Below are 16,273 nucleotides of genomic sequence, written 5' to 3' on the forward strand. Positions count from 1 at the left end.
GAGGCGGCAGCATGAATAAATGCATGCGGCCCATGAGCGGCCTTATCATGAGCTGCATAAAAGGATAAACGGAGAGTGAAAGAGAGAGAGAGAGAGAGAGAGAGAGAGAGAGAGAGAGAGAGAGAGAGAGAGAGAGAGAGAGAGAGAGAGAGAGAGAGAGAGAAGGCAATGCCGGGGCACAGAGGGAGGGGGATATTGTTAAGGCTGTGTACTACCTGAGGAAAACGTGAATGCAACGAGTACTGCGATTTTTCATTATGCTACTCCACAGTGAAATACACTTTCTCGAGCAAGCAGGCACGCATGCCTTGTGTGTGTTTATGCAAATTGTTATAACATGAATATAAAACAGTAGTTATACATCACAGATATAATATGAGACACAACTTGCCACAAATTGTCCCGTAGGTGAAATATAGATTCGTCTTCTCCCTTAACTGTGCTTTTTATTAGTCCTGGCTTCTCAGCCTCAGTGTCGCCCCCCACTGGTTCTACCTATAACATTTAGGTCTCTACTGGATGTTTTAAAACAGATATGATATTCGGTTTAAAGCCAGTCAGTACATAGGCTCACACATAATATATTCAGGGTGCGATTTGCCGGGGGGGATGGGGGGGATTTACCCCCCCTCTGGTTTTTACATCCCCACCTCAGCTGGATGAATTTCATACATGGGGGGGATAACCCTCAATTATTAAAAAAAACAATGAAGAAACAGACAGGTTGTGACAGCGTTTTCTTACATCGCTGGCACTAACGTTCACCTTTCCCGAACTGTCGGCATTCTCAGAATTCCCTGGCTTTGCTAATTTCCGTGTATAGGCTACTGTACAATGAATATGAAAATATTTGTTCACTGAATTAGCGAGTTCTGTCCAAAACAGTTGCGTTTCAGTTTCAAAGTTTCAGTTTCGGCTTCAGTATTTCAACGTGAATGAGAGGGAGCACAAGAACTGAGCGTCTAGCAGCGATTATCATATCATGATAGACATATATGATGAATGTATATGAAGAGAATTAGGCCTATGTATTGCTTGTTTTTTTTTCATGATAAAAAAAAAACAAAACAAAAAACATCCCCCCCTCTGGTTTTTGGACAAATCGCACCCTGAATATATTTCTAGTCTTTCTGGACTAGTTTTTTTTACTCATGGGGCCAACTTATTTAACTGAGTATCATGATATCTGGTCTAAAATCATGGCAAAATTTGAATGTTTGGCCACGGGTCCATACATTAATAAATCTATTTGTGCATGTCATCTCTGAAAATAGACAAATGGAAAGCAAATGTTGATCTCATACTAGAAATAAACTCGTGATTTCGTTCCATAAACCATTTATTACCGCTGCATTCTTTAACCTACATTTTAGGCTACACTTCAAATGTTTAATTTCTTAATGTGTTCACCTTCGTCTAATACCTGGATGTATATATAGATAGATGTAATGATGTATACAGAGATAGATATTGGATGTCTGAAAGAAAAGTATAAAACTATAAATATATAGATATAAGCGTCTCTCTCTCTCTCTCTCTCTCTCTCTCTCTCTCTCTCTCTCTATTTCTCTCCGTGTGTGTGTGTGTGTGTGTGTGTGTGTGTGTGTGTGTGTGTGTGTGTGTGTGTGTGTGTGTGAGAGAGAGAGAGATAGAGAGAGAGAGAGAGAGAGAGAGAGAGAGAGAAGCGTGGAAAGTAGGTGTCGCTCTGCCGCATGTTTGTGGAGGTAGAAAGCTCTTGCACGGGCAACAGCCATTTAGGTTTACATCGGTCGCTCTAGTCGTCCGCAGCTCAGACTACGGAGACAGCTAAACGACTGCGCGTGCGGTTCGCGGGCAGTTGTGATCAGCACCTTTGGCTCGTCTCGGTAGGTTCAGAGTTTGTTGTGTGTGACCGCGCTGTCGGGACACAATGTGTCCAACCCCGAACTCCGATTACTTTGCGGTGGTCCCCTGACCAACAAGGAATCGTCTATGGAGGGGCAAGCAACGCGTTTACCGTCAAGATTCCACAATTCTATCATCTGTTATTTGAGAGATGGTAACAAATGAACGGCCCCGAAGAGAACATGGTTGAGAGGACCAGCAAATTCCTGTTGATCGTTGTCGGCTCTGTCTTCTTCATGCTGATTTTGTATCAATACGTGGCTCCCGGAGTCATCAACTTCGGGTCTCCGCACGGATACCTTGCCGAAGAAGACATGACCATATTCCCTACGCCGGATCCTCATTATGTGAAAAAGTACTATTTCCCCATCAAGGACCTGGAACGGACGATGGATTTCGAGATTAAGGGAGAGGACGTGATTGTTTTCCTTCACATCCAAAAAACTGGAGGTACCACGTTCGGGAGGCACCTGGTCCAGAATGTGCGCCTGGAGGTGCCTTGTGACTGCAGACCGGGGCAGAAAAAGTGTACTTGCTATCGGCCCAACAGAAAAGAGACCTGGCTATTCTCCCGGTTCTCCACCGGCTGGAGCTGCGGCTTACACGCAGACTGGACCGAGCTCATCAACTGCGTACCAGGAGTTCTGAACAAGCGAGAGACTAAAGCAAAGAAACTAAGGTTTGTTTAGGCTCGAAGTTTTTTTCGTTTATCAGTGTTAGTTTCGGTCGGTCCTTTAATTGGGAGAATTTTCTGAGTTTAATATGCAACGAAATCATTTAACATTGGTCTGGGGGGTTGTTTCCGTCGTTGTGCTTTCAGCTTTGTGTGTCTGTTGGTTCCTGGTTTGAGTCGGAACATTTTGTAGTCGCACCGCATGCTTCGTCCGTGTTCCACCCCAGCAGGCGGGGTAAACACTTGTGTAGTGAAAGTGGGAAATTAACCATTTTTACGTTTGCACAAAAAACAGCGAAACTGCGCATAACAAGCAGTTAGGCTATTACAATAATAATTTGTGTTGGTTTCCAATTAAGCTACATAAGTATGGACTATTAGCCTAGTATTTAGTTGTGTTGGGATAGCCTAGCTTATACAATAACACTTGGAACTTGTAATCGAAAAGAGAAAATCATGGTGCGTGGAAATAATGACTAAGACGGTGAGAGTAAGCTACATGCGAAGTAAAAACAGCAATCATTAGCCTATAGAGGAACTTCATTGCACATTTCCACGGTTAGCCAAGTCACCGCTGGTCAATGGAATGCAGCCTGCTTCAGTCACTTTCAAGTCATTACCAAGTTATATTTTGCCCTTTTCACTACTATGGTTTCACCCGGTATAATTAAGCCCACTGATTGCTAGTTTGTAACATCAGTGTGAAGTAAACACAGGTTACAAAGTAGCCTATGCGGTGCAGCGTACAAGGGGTGAGTTCACGCTCAGCCTCGGGGCGACCTGCTGGTTCGTGTCAGCGGACAGAAAGGTTTATGGCTCCTGAATGCTTGCAGTTCAGGAGGGCGAGATGGGGTTTCCCTTGGAGCCAGGTGGCGACACAGGGGTTTCGGGGACACGGCACCACAGCAAAGCCCCCCAGGATTATTGTTGTTTTGGGTAGCCTACAGGTAGTTGCAGTCTCAACGGTGACCCTGTGACCGACTGTATCGTGTTGAACGCTTGATTAAAGAATGTTATAAAGCCATGTCAAAAATAAACATCACTTTCAGTAGCTGTAAAAGTAGCAAAGACAATGGGACATTGTGGTGAATGTTATCGTGAAATACGTTGAAACTTGCAGTGTGTACATAGCTGGAAGTGGTTAATTATTTCTAAAAAGCTTCCCAGACTCGGCCTACTGTCAAAATACCTTGTAGTTTGTGATAGCCGGTAGTGAAGTGCATTTTAATCTAAGTTTACATTTCAAGATATGATCACCGACCAACGATTGGACAGCAGTGAATGCTTTCTTTCACTCATACAGCTTGCAATTTTAAGCTAAGGATATTTCCACTTATATTGAAACCTGTAGTCGTGACACTGGGAGGGGGGTGGGGGTGTCGCTCAATTTTTAGAGGAGATAGACACCGAGGGTGCCGTCTTCAATTCCGCAGACTCCTGCAGTGTGGACAACAGTCCGGCCCTGCAACCGATGAAAATTGAGTATTTCATGGATGGTTATGTCCAATCACGGCCAAAGAGTAGAGTGAGGCTGGAGGAGGGTCAAGTCCAGCTGCTGTGTATGAGTGGGAGGGTAACTATCGGTGGATAATTAGTTTACATTTTACCATTAGCTATTGAACCAGAGACATAAAGAAAGAGAAATAAACAGACGCCCATTAAATACACGTATCTACCATACATAGAGTGTTTTAACCTGGCCTGTTACCAATTCTCTCTAGGTAAGAAAATGTAGGCTACAGAAACGACTGTCCTTAAAATGCCACAACAGAGCATTTCATCTTTTTTTCAGATATACTGTGATTGTGTTTGATGCTTTCAAGCCTGAAATGTCTGATCCGTACCCACATTCCCAAAAGAGAGGCCCTCATAACCGTTTCCCTATACACATCAACTGGCTCGTTAAATAGCTATCTGTCTGCATCCCCTAGCAACAGACTGTTTGTGTGCTAGAGTGATCGCTATCTTTGCAACCAGAGGACAAAGGCTGATTGGTGAGCTTTAAGTGAAATGATCTGCTTCTCTAAAGCCATTAGGTTCACCATTGTCCTTCACTTTGCATATTACCATTTAGTTAAATGTTGCTTGTTATGGGCATGGGGGGAGGAATTTAGTTTTGTTTATTCATCTTTTGGGGTGTCAACAGGGTCTCCCAGGGGCTTTAGGTAGGCATTCTTCAGATTTTGGTAGCTCAAAATGAATTAGCCCCCCCCCCCCCCCCCACCCCCCCCCACAAAAAAAAAAAAATTTAGCAAGGTAGATGTATTTGAGAAAGCATTAAGTATCTGGCAATGCACTGAAACTTCAATATGACCACAAAACAGATTGGGAGTTCTAATGGTAAGCATAGTATCAGTCAGCATCAGGTTCTGACCAGAGCTCTCAATTGATTGTTTAGACCTCTCTTCTTCCTTTGCTCTTTATGGTTGAGTAAGCGCTGAAATATTGGCGTAAATCCATGTGCGTTATCTCTCTTTGACAGCTGTCACATTAAGATTTCCACACACTCATGTCAGCGATTTCGGGCTTTCGGGCATTTTCCCTCACTGCGCATGAATGTAAACTTAGTGCCTGCTCATGGCTGAGTGCGTGGACACACACACACACACACACACACACACACACACACACACACACACACACACACACACACACACACAATACACACACACACACACTGCAGCATTATGTTTTGGCAAGAACCAATGGATTAAGGGATGATAACACTTTAATTAAATCAGAATTCCGCCTGGAATGCTGGTATGGCAGAGGACCCAATTCAACTAGTAGGCCTACCTTTCCACACGCACACAGGAACATGTTAGTTTCCTAGGAGACAGACCATCATTATCAACTAATAGGCCTACCTTTCCACACGCACACAGGAACATGTTAGTTTCCTAGGAGACAGACCATCATGATCAACTAATAGGCCTACCTTTCCACACGCACACAGGAACATGTTAGTTTCCTAGGAGACAGACCATCGTGATCAACTAGTAGGCCTACCTTTCCACACATACACAGGAACATGTTAGCTTCTTAGGGGACAGACCTTCATGATCAAAGGAGGGAATTTTATTCCACTTCTGATGGCCTGTCTGACAGTAGCCCTTGTAGCCCGAAAGGAAATCTTGATTGACGTCGGGCTAGTAATTATGCGAGCCCTGCTCCCTGTGAATAGCCTGTCTCTGTTTAGAATGAGTGGATAGACTGAGTTTAGTGTTGGGTGTCACTAGGCCCTCAGTCCCATACAATGGTGACACACATTTGCCACAGTGAAACCTTTGTGCTATATTTGGTCATCCAGTCCTTGAGGACATTAAGGCGCTCCTCAGACCGCCGAGTGTCAAGGGAACAGGTCAATAGCAAAACTTTTTTGTGTGTGTCCTTCATGGCTGGGGTAAATAGCAGTTGGTTTTAGCTTTGGAATGTATAGCTCTTAAAACAACAGCTACAAGAACAAAGCATTTGGCATTGAAACATAACATCATCCCAAAGGAGATAAAGTGAATGGTATTGCCTTTTGAGAGTGAATGATTATTAAATGTGTAGAGCTTATGGCACATAATTGGATAATTAAAAGCGACCAGGAGAGCAGTGGAATCAAGGGTTATTAATAAAGAGCCTGTAGATGGGTGAGTCTTATTCACTATGCAGTAATCCTGTGGTAAGGTGTACTCTGCTAGTAATACCATCCACTAGGGCCTCAGGAGATGATTATGGAATATAGGTCAGGGATCAAGGAACACCGGTGCAATGCTAAGTGTTATATATGCTATAAACGACTAGCTCTTGCCTCACCATATATCTAACATACTCACATATATATTGTTCATTTTGCAGTTGCTTTCATGAGCGTTGCACCTCTGAAGTTTAATTTACAGCCTGTCAGCTTTAGCTTCAAACTGGGCGCCCCGGCAGTGGAAATCTAGACCTGTCTCCCCCGGCCTGTTCCCGGAAGATCCCAGCTCCCTATTAGGAACATTAAAGTGAGCGGAGATATTGATGTGAGGGGTTCTGCTGAGGCTCTCTCAAATGCCTGGTGGAACTGACAGCTGGGTGTTGCCCAGGGACGTCTGTGAAGTGGTGGTCAGCGCACTCTCTCACACACACACACACACACACACACGCACTCTCAGGCGGAACTGGCTCTCTGCCTCTCACGCCGGGCGGTTTGCCCTTAAATTTCAGCTAGGCTCTGTCAGGTATGCCTGTCCGTCGAAGCTCTTCGCTCAGACACACATTGAAAGTAATTGGGAGTCTTATTACCTTCCCAGCCTCCTCAATCCCCCTTTGGCAGCAGTGCATGAACTGTTAGCGGGAGAATTGCCTGACTTAGATACGGCAAGCTTGAACCATTAAGGGCTGAAACTGCTTAAAGTGGTTAAAAAAGGAGTGGGGGTGGGGGTGGGGGTGTGAGAAAAGTTGAAGAGCGTGGATGGCCCCATTTGAGTGAATAATTTAATAGATGGCCGTATTTCTCGTCAGGCCGTGTGCATGGGGAAAAGGTTCAGCCTCATTCTGTTTTGAGATTTGACTCCTCTGGATTCAATTTAGCGCCTCTCTGATCCTTGTTTCGTTTCCGAGGCGCTATCGTGCGGCTGCTAGCAAGGCACAGCCGCATGGCATCACATGAGTCCTTTTAGTAGTGGTTTAGTGCGTGAGCATGTGCTTGAAAGAGAGAGACTGAATGTTTGATGGCCACCCAACTATTTATCAGCCTGTGAACATGCCTGGTTTTAATCAGTTGTTCGGTGGATATTTTGGACGTCTAGAGGAGCTCAATGTGATCACGTGGCCTCCATTGGTTGGTGCTTTACCTGCAGAGCCGTGTTTTGATTGGCTCGCACAGGCTCGCACTGAGGCCATGTCTCTAGTGTTATTACTACTATGAAACCGGATGGGCCTCGTGTTTTAATCCAATCAGATCAGCCTGGGATTAAAGTCCGACAGCACCCAAAGATGACGGCGGGGTTATGCAAATCCTTTTAGCTGAGCATGCCTAAGAGGCACTGTGTGTTTGTGTGTTCGTGTGTGTGTGTGTGTGTGTGTGTGTGTGTGTGTGTGTGTGTGTGTGTCTGTCTGTCTGTCTGTAACCTCACAGGCATGTTAGAAAGCAGTAATCCATGTGTCATTAGGGAAGGAAATCTTGTATGGACTAGTTGAATGAATCATTTGGTGCAGTTACAGAAAGGGCACGCACATTTCTGTGCATCAGATGTACACGTTATTTGGAGTTATTGCAGTTGCTGTGTAGTAGCGTACGTAGGTAATTGGAGAGTGGAGATCCTAGCAAGAAGACTGGAAATGTGCTGATCTGTGGTTTACTGTCACCTGGTATGATTTTCTGATTGTATGATGTGACACAGATAGCTGACTGATATGTTATAGTAAAAGGACCACAGTAGACTTTTTCCTGAATATCTTCCATCCCTACCTCAGAGGAGTTTGAGCTTAAGGTGGGGGTAATGTGGCAGTCTGGCTTAATGCACCGCCCTGGCTCACATGATTGTGTTAATGCAGAAATAATGTTAACGACGAACGGCGATATCGCATTGCTTCCACCTCAGCAATCCCAATACATTGAGCCACAACATAAGTGCTTACCGCGCACTTTAAGCGAAGCAGGTCTGTACTCATCCCTATTGTTATGGGACCCAATCAATGTTGTGATATGGAAACCCCATCCTCAAAGAGACCAGCATTGTGTTCACCCAAACACATGCCAAGCTCGACACGTGATGATAAATCACCTTCATTCCGCGGAATGTGCAGTTTGCAGCCTGCGGAACAAGGATTCCAGCAGTGCGCATAGGGCTTGACAAGCTGTGAAGAAAAATGTACGGATAAACACACGTTTTCTGGAAGTTAATTAAATTAGCGTGAGGGATGGTTCGGTTGGGAGGAGGGATTATGCCACGGTCTGGACTGGAGGTTGTGTGGCGAATTGTAAAATCCTCTGTTGTAAATGTAATTTAGAACTGGGATTAGTCTGGGAATCTTGTCAAAGGAACCAGCCTAGTGACACTGATCGTTGAGTATGAGTATGGATGAAAGGACAAGGGAAGTGAGAGTTGGCTGTTGTTCTTGTATATATTTGGTGAGAAAACCTACCGTACTGAAACACCAAATTCTTCTCTCTTGATCTCCCCCATTGTCTGAGGGGAATATGCCAGAAAGCTCAGTGGTTTTTGTGTACGGCTAAACTGGATAAAGAAGAGAAGTGTGTTCAGTAATAAACTGTCCGATGCAACTGAGCGCCTGTGCACTGATCTATGACAAAGTGGAAGCACCCCTCTAAGCTTCGTCTTTCACTACATCTAGTAATGGCTCACAGGAAATCTGCATTGATGTGTTTATTTATTTATTTGACATTTTAGTCTGTCAGTCACCACAGTCTTTGTTAGAGGGTTGTTGTGCGGTGCCATTTACCCCAGATGCAGTTTTAGGCGCCCTCCTCCAGCCAAGTGTTGAGTGAAAGCACTATGTGTCTGCTAGGGGTTTTGTCACCTTTAGAAACACACTTACAGAGAGAGATGAGAGAGATGAATGTGTGTGTGTGTGTGTGTGTGTGTGTGTGTACGCATTGTGTGTGACATCTCCCTCTCAGCATCTCTAACTGCCTCACACACACGAAAGTGGGACACCATGCGATCGTAACGAAATTGATTTTTTGGCGAAGGACAAATTGCAAAGCGATGACAGATTAGGAGCCAAGCGAGTTGTAATTAGGTTTTGGCTGCCTTACATGTGACTCTAAAGGACGCCTAAGAATTCATAGCCATTGTGTGTGTGTGTGTGTGTGTGTGTGTGTGTGTGTGTGTGTGTGTGTGTGTGTGTGTGTGTGTATGTCTATATATGTTTATGTATTTGTATATATTTGTGTAAGGCTGTGTTTACTGATGTGTTTCAAAGATGAAAGACGGGCGTCTTTATCTATATTCCATCATCTCCCATCTAAACCAGAATCGAGACCCTATCTTTCACAAAGCGCTCTAATAATAGATTGGGAATGAATTGCCACCATCTCGGGCAATCTGTCACCTCCTGTTCCTTTGGAAGAAGGGCAGAGGGATGAGAGAGTCGACAGACAGGCTTAGACGCCGTCTGGGAGCAGACACTTTCTCTGGAAGCCAAGTGGCATCGTGGGGAAGCAGCAATTTAATTAGATTTAGCACTGGGGGCCCCTGTACAAATGTTCGGTTTTTCACTCCTCTCTTGGCTGAAAATGAAATCTGACAACAAGATGACAGGAGGTGGGGTGTTGTGGTGATGTGTTAGACGTCCATTAGGATATTCGAAAGAGAATTTTTTGGAATTGACTTAATGCGTACACTTCAAAAGCCAGAAAAAGCAAGATGTGAGACGATGTCTGATGTTGTACAATCCAACACGATGATCAGCACATTTTTAGGGTGAAAGCAACACATTTCTCACTTAGCAAGTGCTAGTGTCTGTTTTTAGATGAAAGCTCTAATGGAATTTTGCCTGGGGCTTATCTAGTCTTTGCTATTGAATTACTCAGCTGGAGCCTTGCTTCACTGAAAGTTAAGTCTTGGGTACTCAGTGCACAGTGCCCCAAAAGTTTGAAGACACGTCATACTTTTCAGATATATGACTGTGTGTGTGTGTTTGTTTGTATGTGTGAGTGGGTGCGGACGTGCAAGTGTGTGTGAACGCAAGGGAGAGGCAGGGGAAAGCATAGGGCGATTAGAATGCCTATTTGTGATGCATTGCCTCTGCAGTGTGAGAGGCTGGTCGTGATGTAATTCAGACACGGCGACATGAAAGAGTATTGGTGAGAGGTGCAGCCCCTGAAACAATGCAACAATGAAGGGAGCGCGGCTGTAGTGTTCGCGTGTATTCCTAAGTGCTTGTGCAACATTTCAGCGCGTACTGCTTTCCCAGCTAGGGGATTGGCAAAAAGCATTAAAAGATGTGTAGGGGTTTCATCGCGGCTGCTCCACGCGTCTGCGCTCGTCTCGCCCTCTCTCTGGAGAACGTTTACATGTGTTGTAAGTGCTGGTGTTGAGTGTGTGGGTCTCTCGACAGAACCTCCATGCCAGCCCGCCCGCCCGCCCGCCCTTCTGTCTCGGCCAGCCTGTCTCGCCCGTCTGTCTAGCCATTCCTCAGACACATGCCTTAATCAAGCGCGCTAAGGTTGTGGACCTCCAACAGGGAGAGTTTAGCATTCCATGCTCCCCTGCCTCATCTAGACCCCCCCCCCGTCACTCACACATATCTTCCGGCCAACATCTCTGACTCTGAGGAGAGGGAAGAAAATGGCCGACACCAGTTTGTCATGGGAAATCACTTAGTGCTGATTTGTGGGTTGTTTGGAAAAACACTGGCTTCAACACTCCTAATTCCAAGTAAGTAAGAAAAAAAAATAAGAGAGCAGAGAGCGCATTTGTCATTGCATGGGAGTGGACTAAAGATGTCCCCTGAGATATTCTCCCATATGAGCTGTTCTTCATGACATTATGTAATTTGACATTTGGATATATTGAACTGCATTTTTTCATTGTATTGCTTGCTTGCTTGCTGTGTCCTCAAAATCATTTTTGAACCCACCTGTCCCATACACCTGAATGACCTACACACACACACACACACACACACACACACACACACACACACACACACATACACACACATACACACACGCACACACACACACGCACGCAGACATCACCAATCTCTTCCTGCACGTGTGCACAAAGAGCCCCGAATTAGAACAGCTAGTAGAAGTGGAGATTGAGGAATGCGGCATCTTTAAAAAGCCTCCTGACGAGGGGGGAAGTATATGTGACAAGTGTGCCATAATACTGAGGGCCTAAACCCCCATCATACACCCCACAGGGGGGGAAATGTAACACGAGAGTGTGTGGGCGTCTGGAGCAAGTCTGTGTGTGTATGTGTGTGTGTGTGTGTGTGTGTGTGTGTGTCTGCGTGTATGTGTTTATATGGGGGGGGGGGGGGGGGGGGGGCATTGCACGGTGTGGAGGATTTCTAGATGTGCATTCCGCCGGATGTCATATCATTATCCGTTTACGGAACCTATTTATACCCCGGTATCCAGTGCTTCCTACAGAGATGGAGAGGAGGGCGCATGCACTCAGAACAAGCCAGAGGCGATGGTGCAGTCTGCTGAGCGCTGCTTTATTAATGCCAGTGGCTGAGATCACAGACAGACCTGCTCTCCATAGGCCTGCTAGTGTGTGTGTGTGTGTGTGTGTGTGTGTGTGTGTTTGTGGGAGTGTGTGTGCGAGCGCATGTGTGTATGCGGAAGTGTGAGTGTGTGTGTTTGTGTGTGTGGGAGGGCAGGCAGCAGAGCTCTGGCAAAACACTCACCTGGCATGCACTGTCGTGTGTTTTTTTTTTTTCTCTGTCCTTTTTTATTCTCACTCCCCCAAAATGGCATTGGCATTGCACCTTTATACAGCTCCTAAAGCCCTGAAGGTTTTTCTCTGGAAGTCACCCCCCCATCCCCCCCCCTCCCAGGGCAATAGGCTGTGTAAGGGACCACTTTTCTGCAGTTTTTTCCTGTATCTTGGCCAGTTTGCAGCCCAATAGTATTGTGTGTTGGCTCTGCAACGCTTGGTATTCCTTTATGTCAAACTTTTTTTTTTGGGGGGGGGGGTCTAAGTGCGAAGACAGGAACGGGGTCAAGCCGTCTGTTGGACTGGAGAGCGCACTGTGAGGTTTCTACCAGCAGTTTGCCGGCTCTTTCTGCTGAGCAGGAGCTCCGCTAATGGCTGGACAGATGGCCATGAATATGCATTCCCCCACGTCTTCTGTCTGAATGTGACTGCTGCTGTCGGGGAGAGACGTGAAGGGCAGCTCTTTAGTCTGGAGCAGGGAAAGATGGTGGGGAAGAAACAAGGCACCACACCAGTACCTGAGTGGAGGTGTTTGAGATGACTCTGACTAAAGATGGGCGGGAGTTATTGCCAGTTTCGGCCTTGTGTGCTGACAGCTGACCTTCAGTGAAGGATGAGATGTTACTCATCATGTTCTTAGCTCTGGGGAAGGCTGTCACTTTCGTTTTAACGTAAGTCTTTCCGTAATTCTTTATGTATGGAGTCTTTGGCTAGCTTAGCTGTTTTGTCTTCCCGGCTGACCAGCTTCAATTGAAATTCAAGGGAAAAACAACAGGATTGTTATGGCAATTCCAGGTGTTCAGTGTCTGTAAACTGAAAGTGGAGTTGGCAAAATAAGCTGATGGATACCTTTGGATATTCAGAATGTGAGATGGACCTTTGCTGTTGCGGTGGGTGAATTCTAAATATTGTATTGATTTTAACTCATTTATGGATGATGGTTCACCATGAACATGGACTGTGTGTGTGTGTGTGTGTGTGTGTGTGTGTGTGTGTGTGTGTGTGTGTGTGTGTGTGTGTGTTATCTGAACCCAGTAAAGGTGTCGTTTAAAACATTTAAACCCTCCAAAAACTCTTTTACTCCAAGTACTCTTTTTGGTAAACTATTTCTTTAAAAATCGACCTTTCTATCTCAGAGCTGCCTACAAATGAGATGTCAATCAAAGTCAAATGCTTTATGAAATGCCTGGCCCGTTCAAGGTGTTTCCATATGATCAGATCTGTCAGACGCAGTAGTGCTGATGTGCTCTAGGCCTAGTAGTCCCTGACATATTTCCCGTCTCAAAGCCGATAACGGAATCATATAACGGTCAGAGTTGAGGACTGAATAGTAAGCGCCGAAACAGGTTGCCATCTCATTCAGCTTGTATGGTGCTCTTGTCATGTCTGCATCGGTTGAAAGGAGAAAGAACGAATGGCTTGATATAATCAGTGACAGGAGCGCTGCTCTGAAAGCGTGGACTTTGATCGCGCCGCATGAAGAAAACATCCGTTCTGAGGGCACTGTTGACGTGAATGCGAATCCGCTTTTTAAATACCAGCCGGCCAGTTGAGCGATGCCTTCCCAGGTTTGATTCTAAGCATCATATTCCGTCCATATTTAGAGGGGGTGTTTTCGCACAGCTGCTATCATTATTTTCATAACCCCTTTGTTCTCGTCACATTTTATTTTTTATCATCCATTCCTCATTCATCATGGAGTCTTGCTGTATGTGTGTGTGTGTGTGTGTGTGAGTGTGTGTGTGTGTGGTGTGTGGTGTGTGTGTCTGTGTGTGTGTGTGTGTGTGTGTGTGTGTGTGTGTGTGAGTGTGTGTTTGTGGTGTGTGTGTGGTGTGTGTGGTGTGTGTGTCTGTGTGTGTGTGTGTGTGTGTGTGTGTGTGTGTGTGTGTCTGTGTGTGTGTGTGTGTGTGTGTGTGTGTGTGTGAGTGTGTGTATCATCTGTTCACTCTTTTCATTAGTCTATTCCTCATCCATCCCTCCTTGGAGTCTAGCTGTAGCCGCTCCATTCATCTCTCCTCCTCATCTCCCAGCTCGGTTTCTCTCTCTCCAGCCACAGGTCTGCTGCTGCTGCTGATCGCTGATCTCAGTTCGCTGCATTATTCAGCCATTTTGATTAGAATAACTTTGAACCTCCAGCGGGTGGCAGCGGGCCAGGCCTCGCCACGGCTGCAGTTTGACTCGCCGCTTTTCTCCTAATGAAACTTTTTAATGGAGTGCCATATGGCGCCCTCCCTCCTCCACCCTCCCCGTACCCAAGCGCTCCGCCGCTGCCTGCCTGCCTTCCTCCCGAGATGCGGTGTCATGGCGCCTGTGCCAGTGAGGTTGTGGGGTAAAGGGGTGAGCGAGTGGGGGGTGGGAGGTGGGGGGGGGGGGGTGAGGGAGACGAAGAGAGGTGTGTGATGCTTCTGCTGTATGAAATGCTGTGCTTTAGGTTCATGGACAGATTTTTGTTTGCAAACATCATTTCAGTTAGTTTGAGTTCTCATGGGAATAACTTTTAACGTTGTTGTGTAGTGTGTAGGATGTATATGTGTGTGTGTGTGTGTGTGTGTGTGTGTGTCTCTCTCTCTGGGTTTGTGGACGCATTTGTGTTTTATGCTTGTTAGATGGGGCACAGCTCAGCATTTGGAAGATATCCAGAACAGCTGGTTCTGTTAGGGCGAGGGAAAATGTAAACGGTTATTCGTGAGTGTGAGTGTGTGTGTGTGTGTGAGTGTGTGTGTGTGTGTGTGTGTGTGTGCGCGCACAAGCGTGTGCTGTTCAGCTGCTGGTGGGGGGTGCTACTGGGGAGAATAAACTCAGCTACCTTTCAGAACTGGGACAGAGTGTGTGAAGTGTGTGAAGAATGGGTCTGTAAGCTGTGTGTGTGTGTGTGTGCGTGTGTGTGTGTGTGCCCGTGTGTGTGTTGTGTGTTTTGTGTGTGTGCATGTGTGTTTTGTGTGTGTGCATGTGTGTTGTGTGCATGTGTTTTGTGTGTATGCATGTGTGTTGTGTGTGTGTGTGTGTGTGTGTGTGTGTGTGTGTGTGTGTGTGTGTGTGTGTGTGTGTGTGTTCATTTTGAATGGATGCGATTGCAATGTCAGATTAATTTATAGTGTATGCAGTAATGCTCTGGGCCTGCAGATCAATGTTTTTAGATGGAGTATAATGTGGTCTGTGGTGTGGAACCACTAGGAATGAGGTCATTTTGCCCAATATGTGAACCAGACGCAGTGTGTGTATAAATTCCTCCTTAAAACCAGAATTGTAAGTCTGCCCTACATTAAAAGTTAGGTTGGTAGTTTGGTGTGTGTGTGTGTGTGTGTGTGTGTGTGTGTGCGAGAGAGAGAGATAACTCTGTGTGGGAAAGAATGAAGACAATCTTAGTGTCTTTTTGGCATTAACAGTTCAGAACAGGCATTAAAAAAAGGCATCTAAAAATCTCCCCCACCTCTTAACAACTGATCTTAAAACAGGTCTATGGACCATATCTCCCATCCCACCCTTACCGCCCATCTCCATACCCCACCACCACCAGGCTGATCTCAAACCAGCCGAGCGAGGGCCTCTCTCATCCGCCTCCCGCCGATCTTCACATACACAGAGCCATGTGAACCTGCCTGCTATTTGACAGGCGTGATAATTGAATTGTGGGTAAATGCTAATCCCGGTCGGTTGCGGCGCATGCCGAGGGGACACGTTTGGTGTGCCTAGCAGCCACAGGGGCGGCAGGCCGCAGCTCTGCCCACACTGATCGGTTAATTACTTCTGCCGCAGAGGCCCAGGGGTGGTGGTGGTGGTGGAGGCTGCAAGCAAATGAAGGTGTTAAACTGCAGGTGGCCAGAGAGAGGAGAGGCACATGACAGGTTCATAAGGCAGACAAAGAAGTGTGTGTAAGTGTGTGTGTGAGTGTGTGTGTGTGTGTGTGTGTGTGTAGGTGTGTGTGTGTGTGTGTGTGTGTGTGTGTGTGAGTGTGTAAGTGTGTGTGTGAGTGTGACACACACACAGATTGAAAGGGATTGAAATGAGCAGGGTGGAGCCACAGGGTTGCTCAGTCTAATTTACTTTGCTGTTTTTGCATCTACCATCACAATGCACTGACACTGGTAGGCATAGAGAGAGAGAGAGAGAGAGAGAGAGAGAGAGAGAGAGAGAGAGAGAGAGAGAGAGAGAGAGAGAGAGAGAGAGAGAGAGAGAGAGAGAGAGAGGGAGAGGGAGAGGGAGAGGGAGAGGGAGAGGGAGAGAGAGCTTTATATTTTGTTCTCATCTGTTTGGGGATGCTCCATCTAGTGTGTGAGTGCTCTGCAGATTGACAGGAAGTCTGTGTGGCCTGTCCCAAAGGCAGGGGTGT

General features: G+C 46.1%; 1 protein-coding gene across 1 annotated transcript in view; it reads left to right on the forward strand.

Annotated features, from left to right (window-relative positions):
* Window positions 1–1,909: 1,909 nt before the first annotated feature.
* hs6st1b (heparan sulfate 6-O-sulfotransferase 1b) overlaps window positions 1,910–16,273 on the forward strand; it is a gene marked incomplete at its 3' end in the record, with an annotated part of 68,770 nt that continues 54,406 nt past the window's right edge. The window contains exon 1 of the mRNA XM_080855324.1: window positions 1,910–2,563. Coding sequence (XP_080711450.1) covers window positions 2,046–2,563 — 518 coding nt within the window. The 5' untranslated portion in view covers window positions 1,910–2,045. The remainder of the gene's footprint in view (window positions 2,564–16,273) is intronic.

The sequence above is a fragment of the Sprattus sprattus genome, assembly GCF_963457725.1.
Source record: "Sprattus sprattus genome assembly, chromosome: 17".
NCBI classification, from domain to species: Eukaryota; Metazoa; Chordata; class Actinopteri; order Clupeiformes; family Clupeidae; genus Sprattus; species Sprattus sprattus.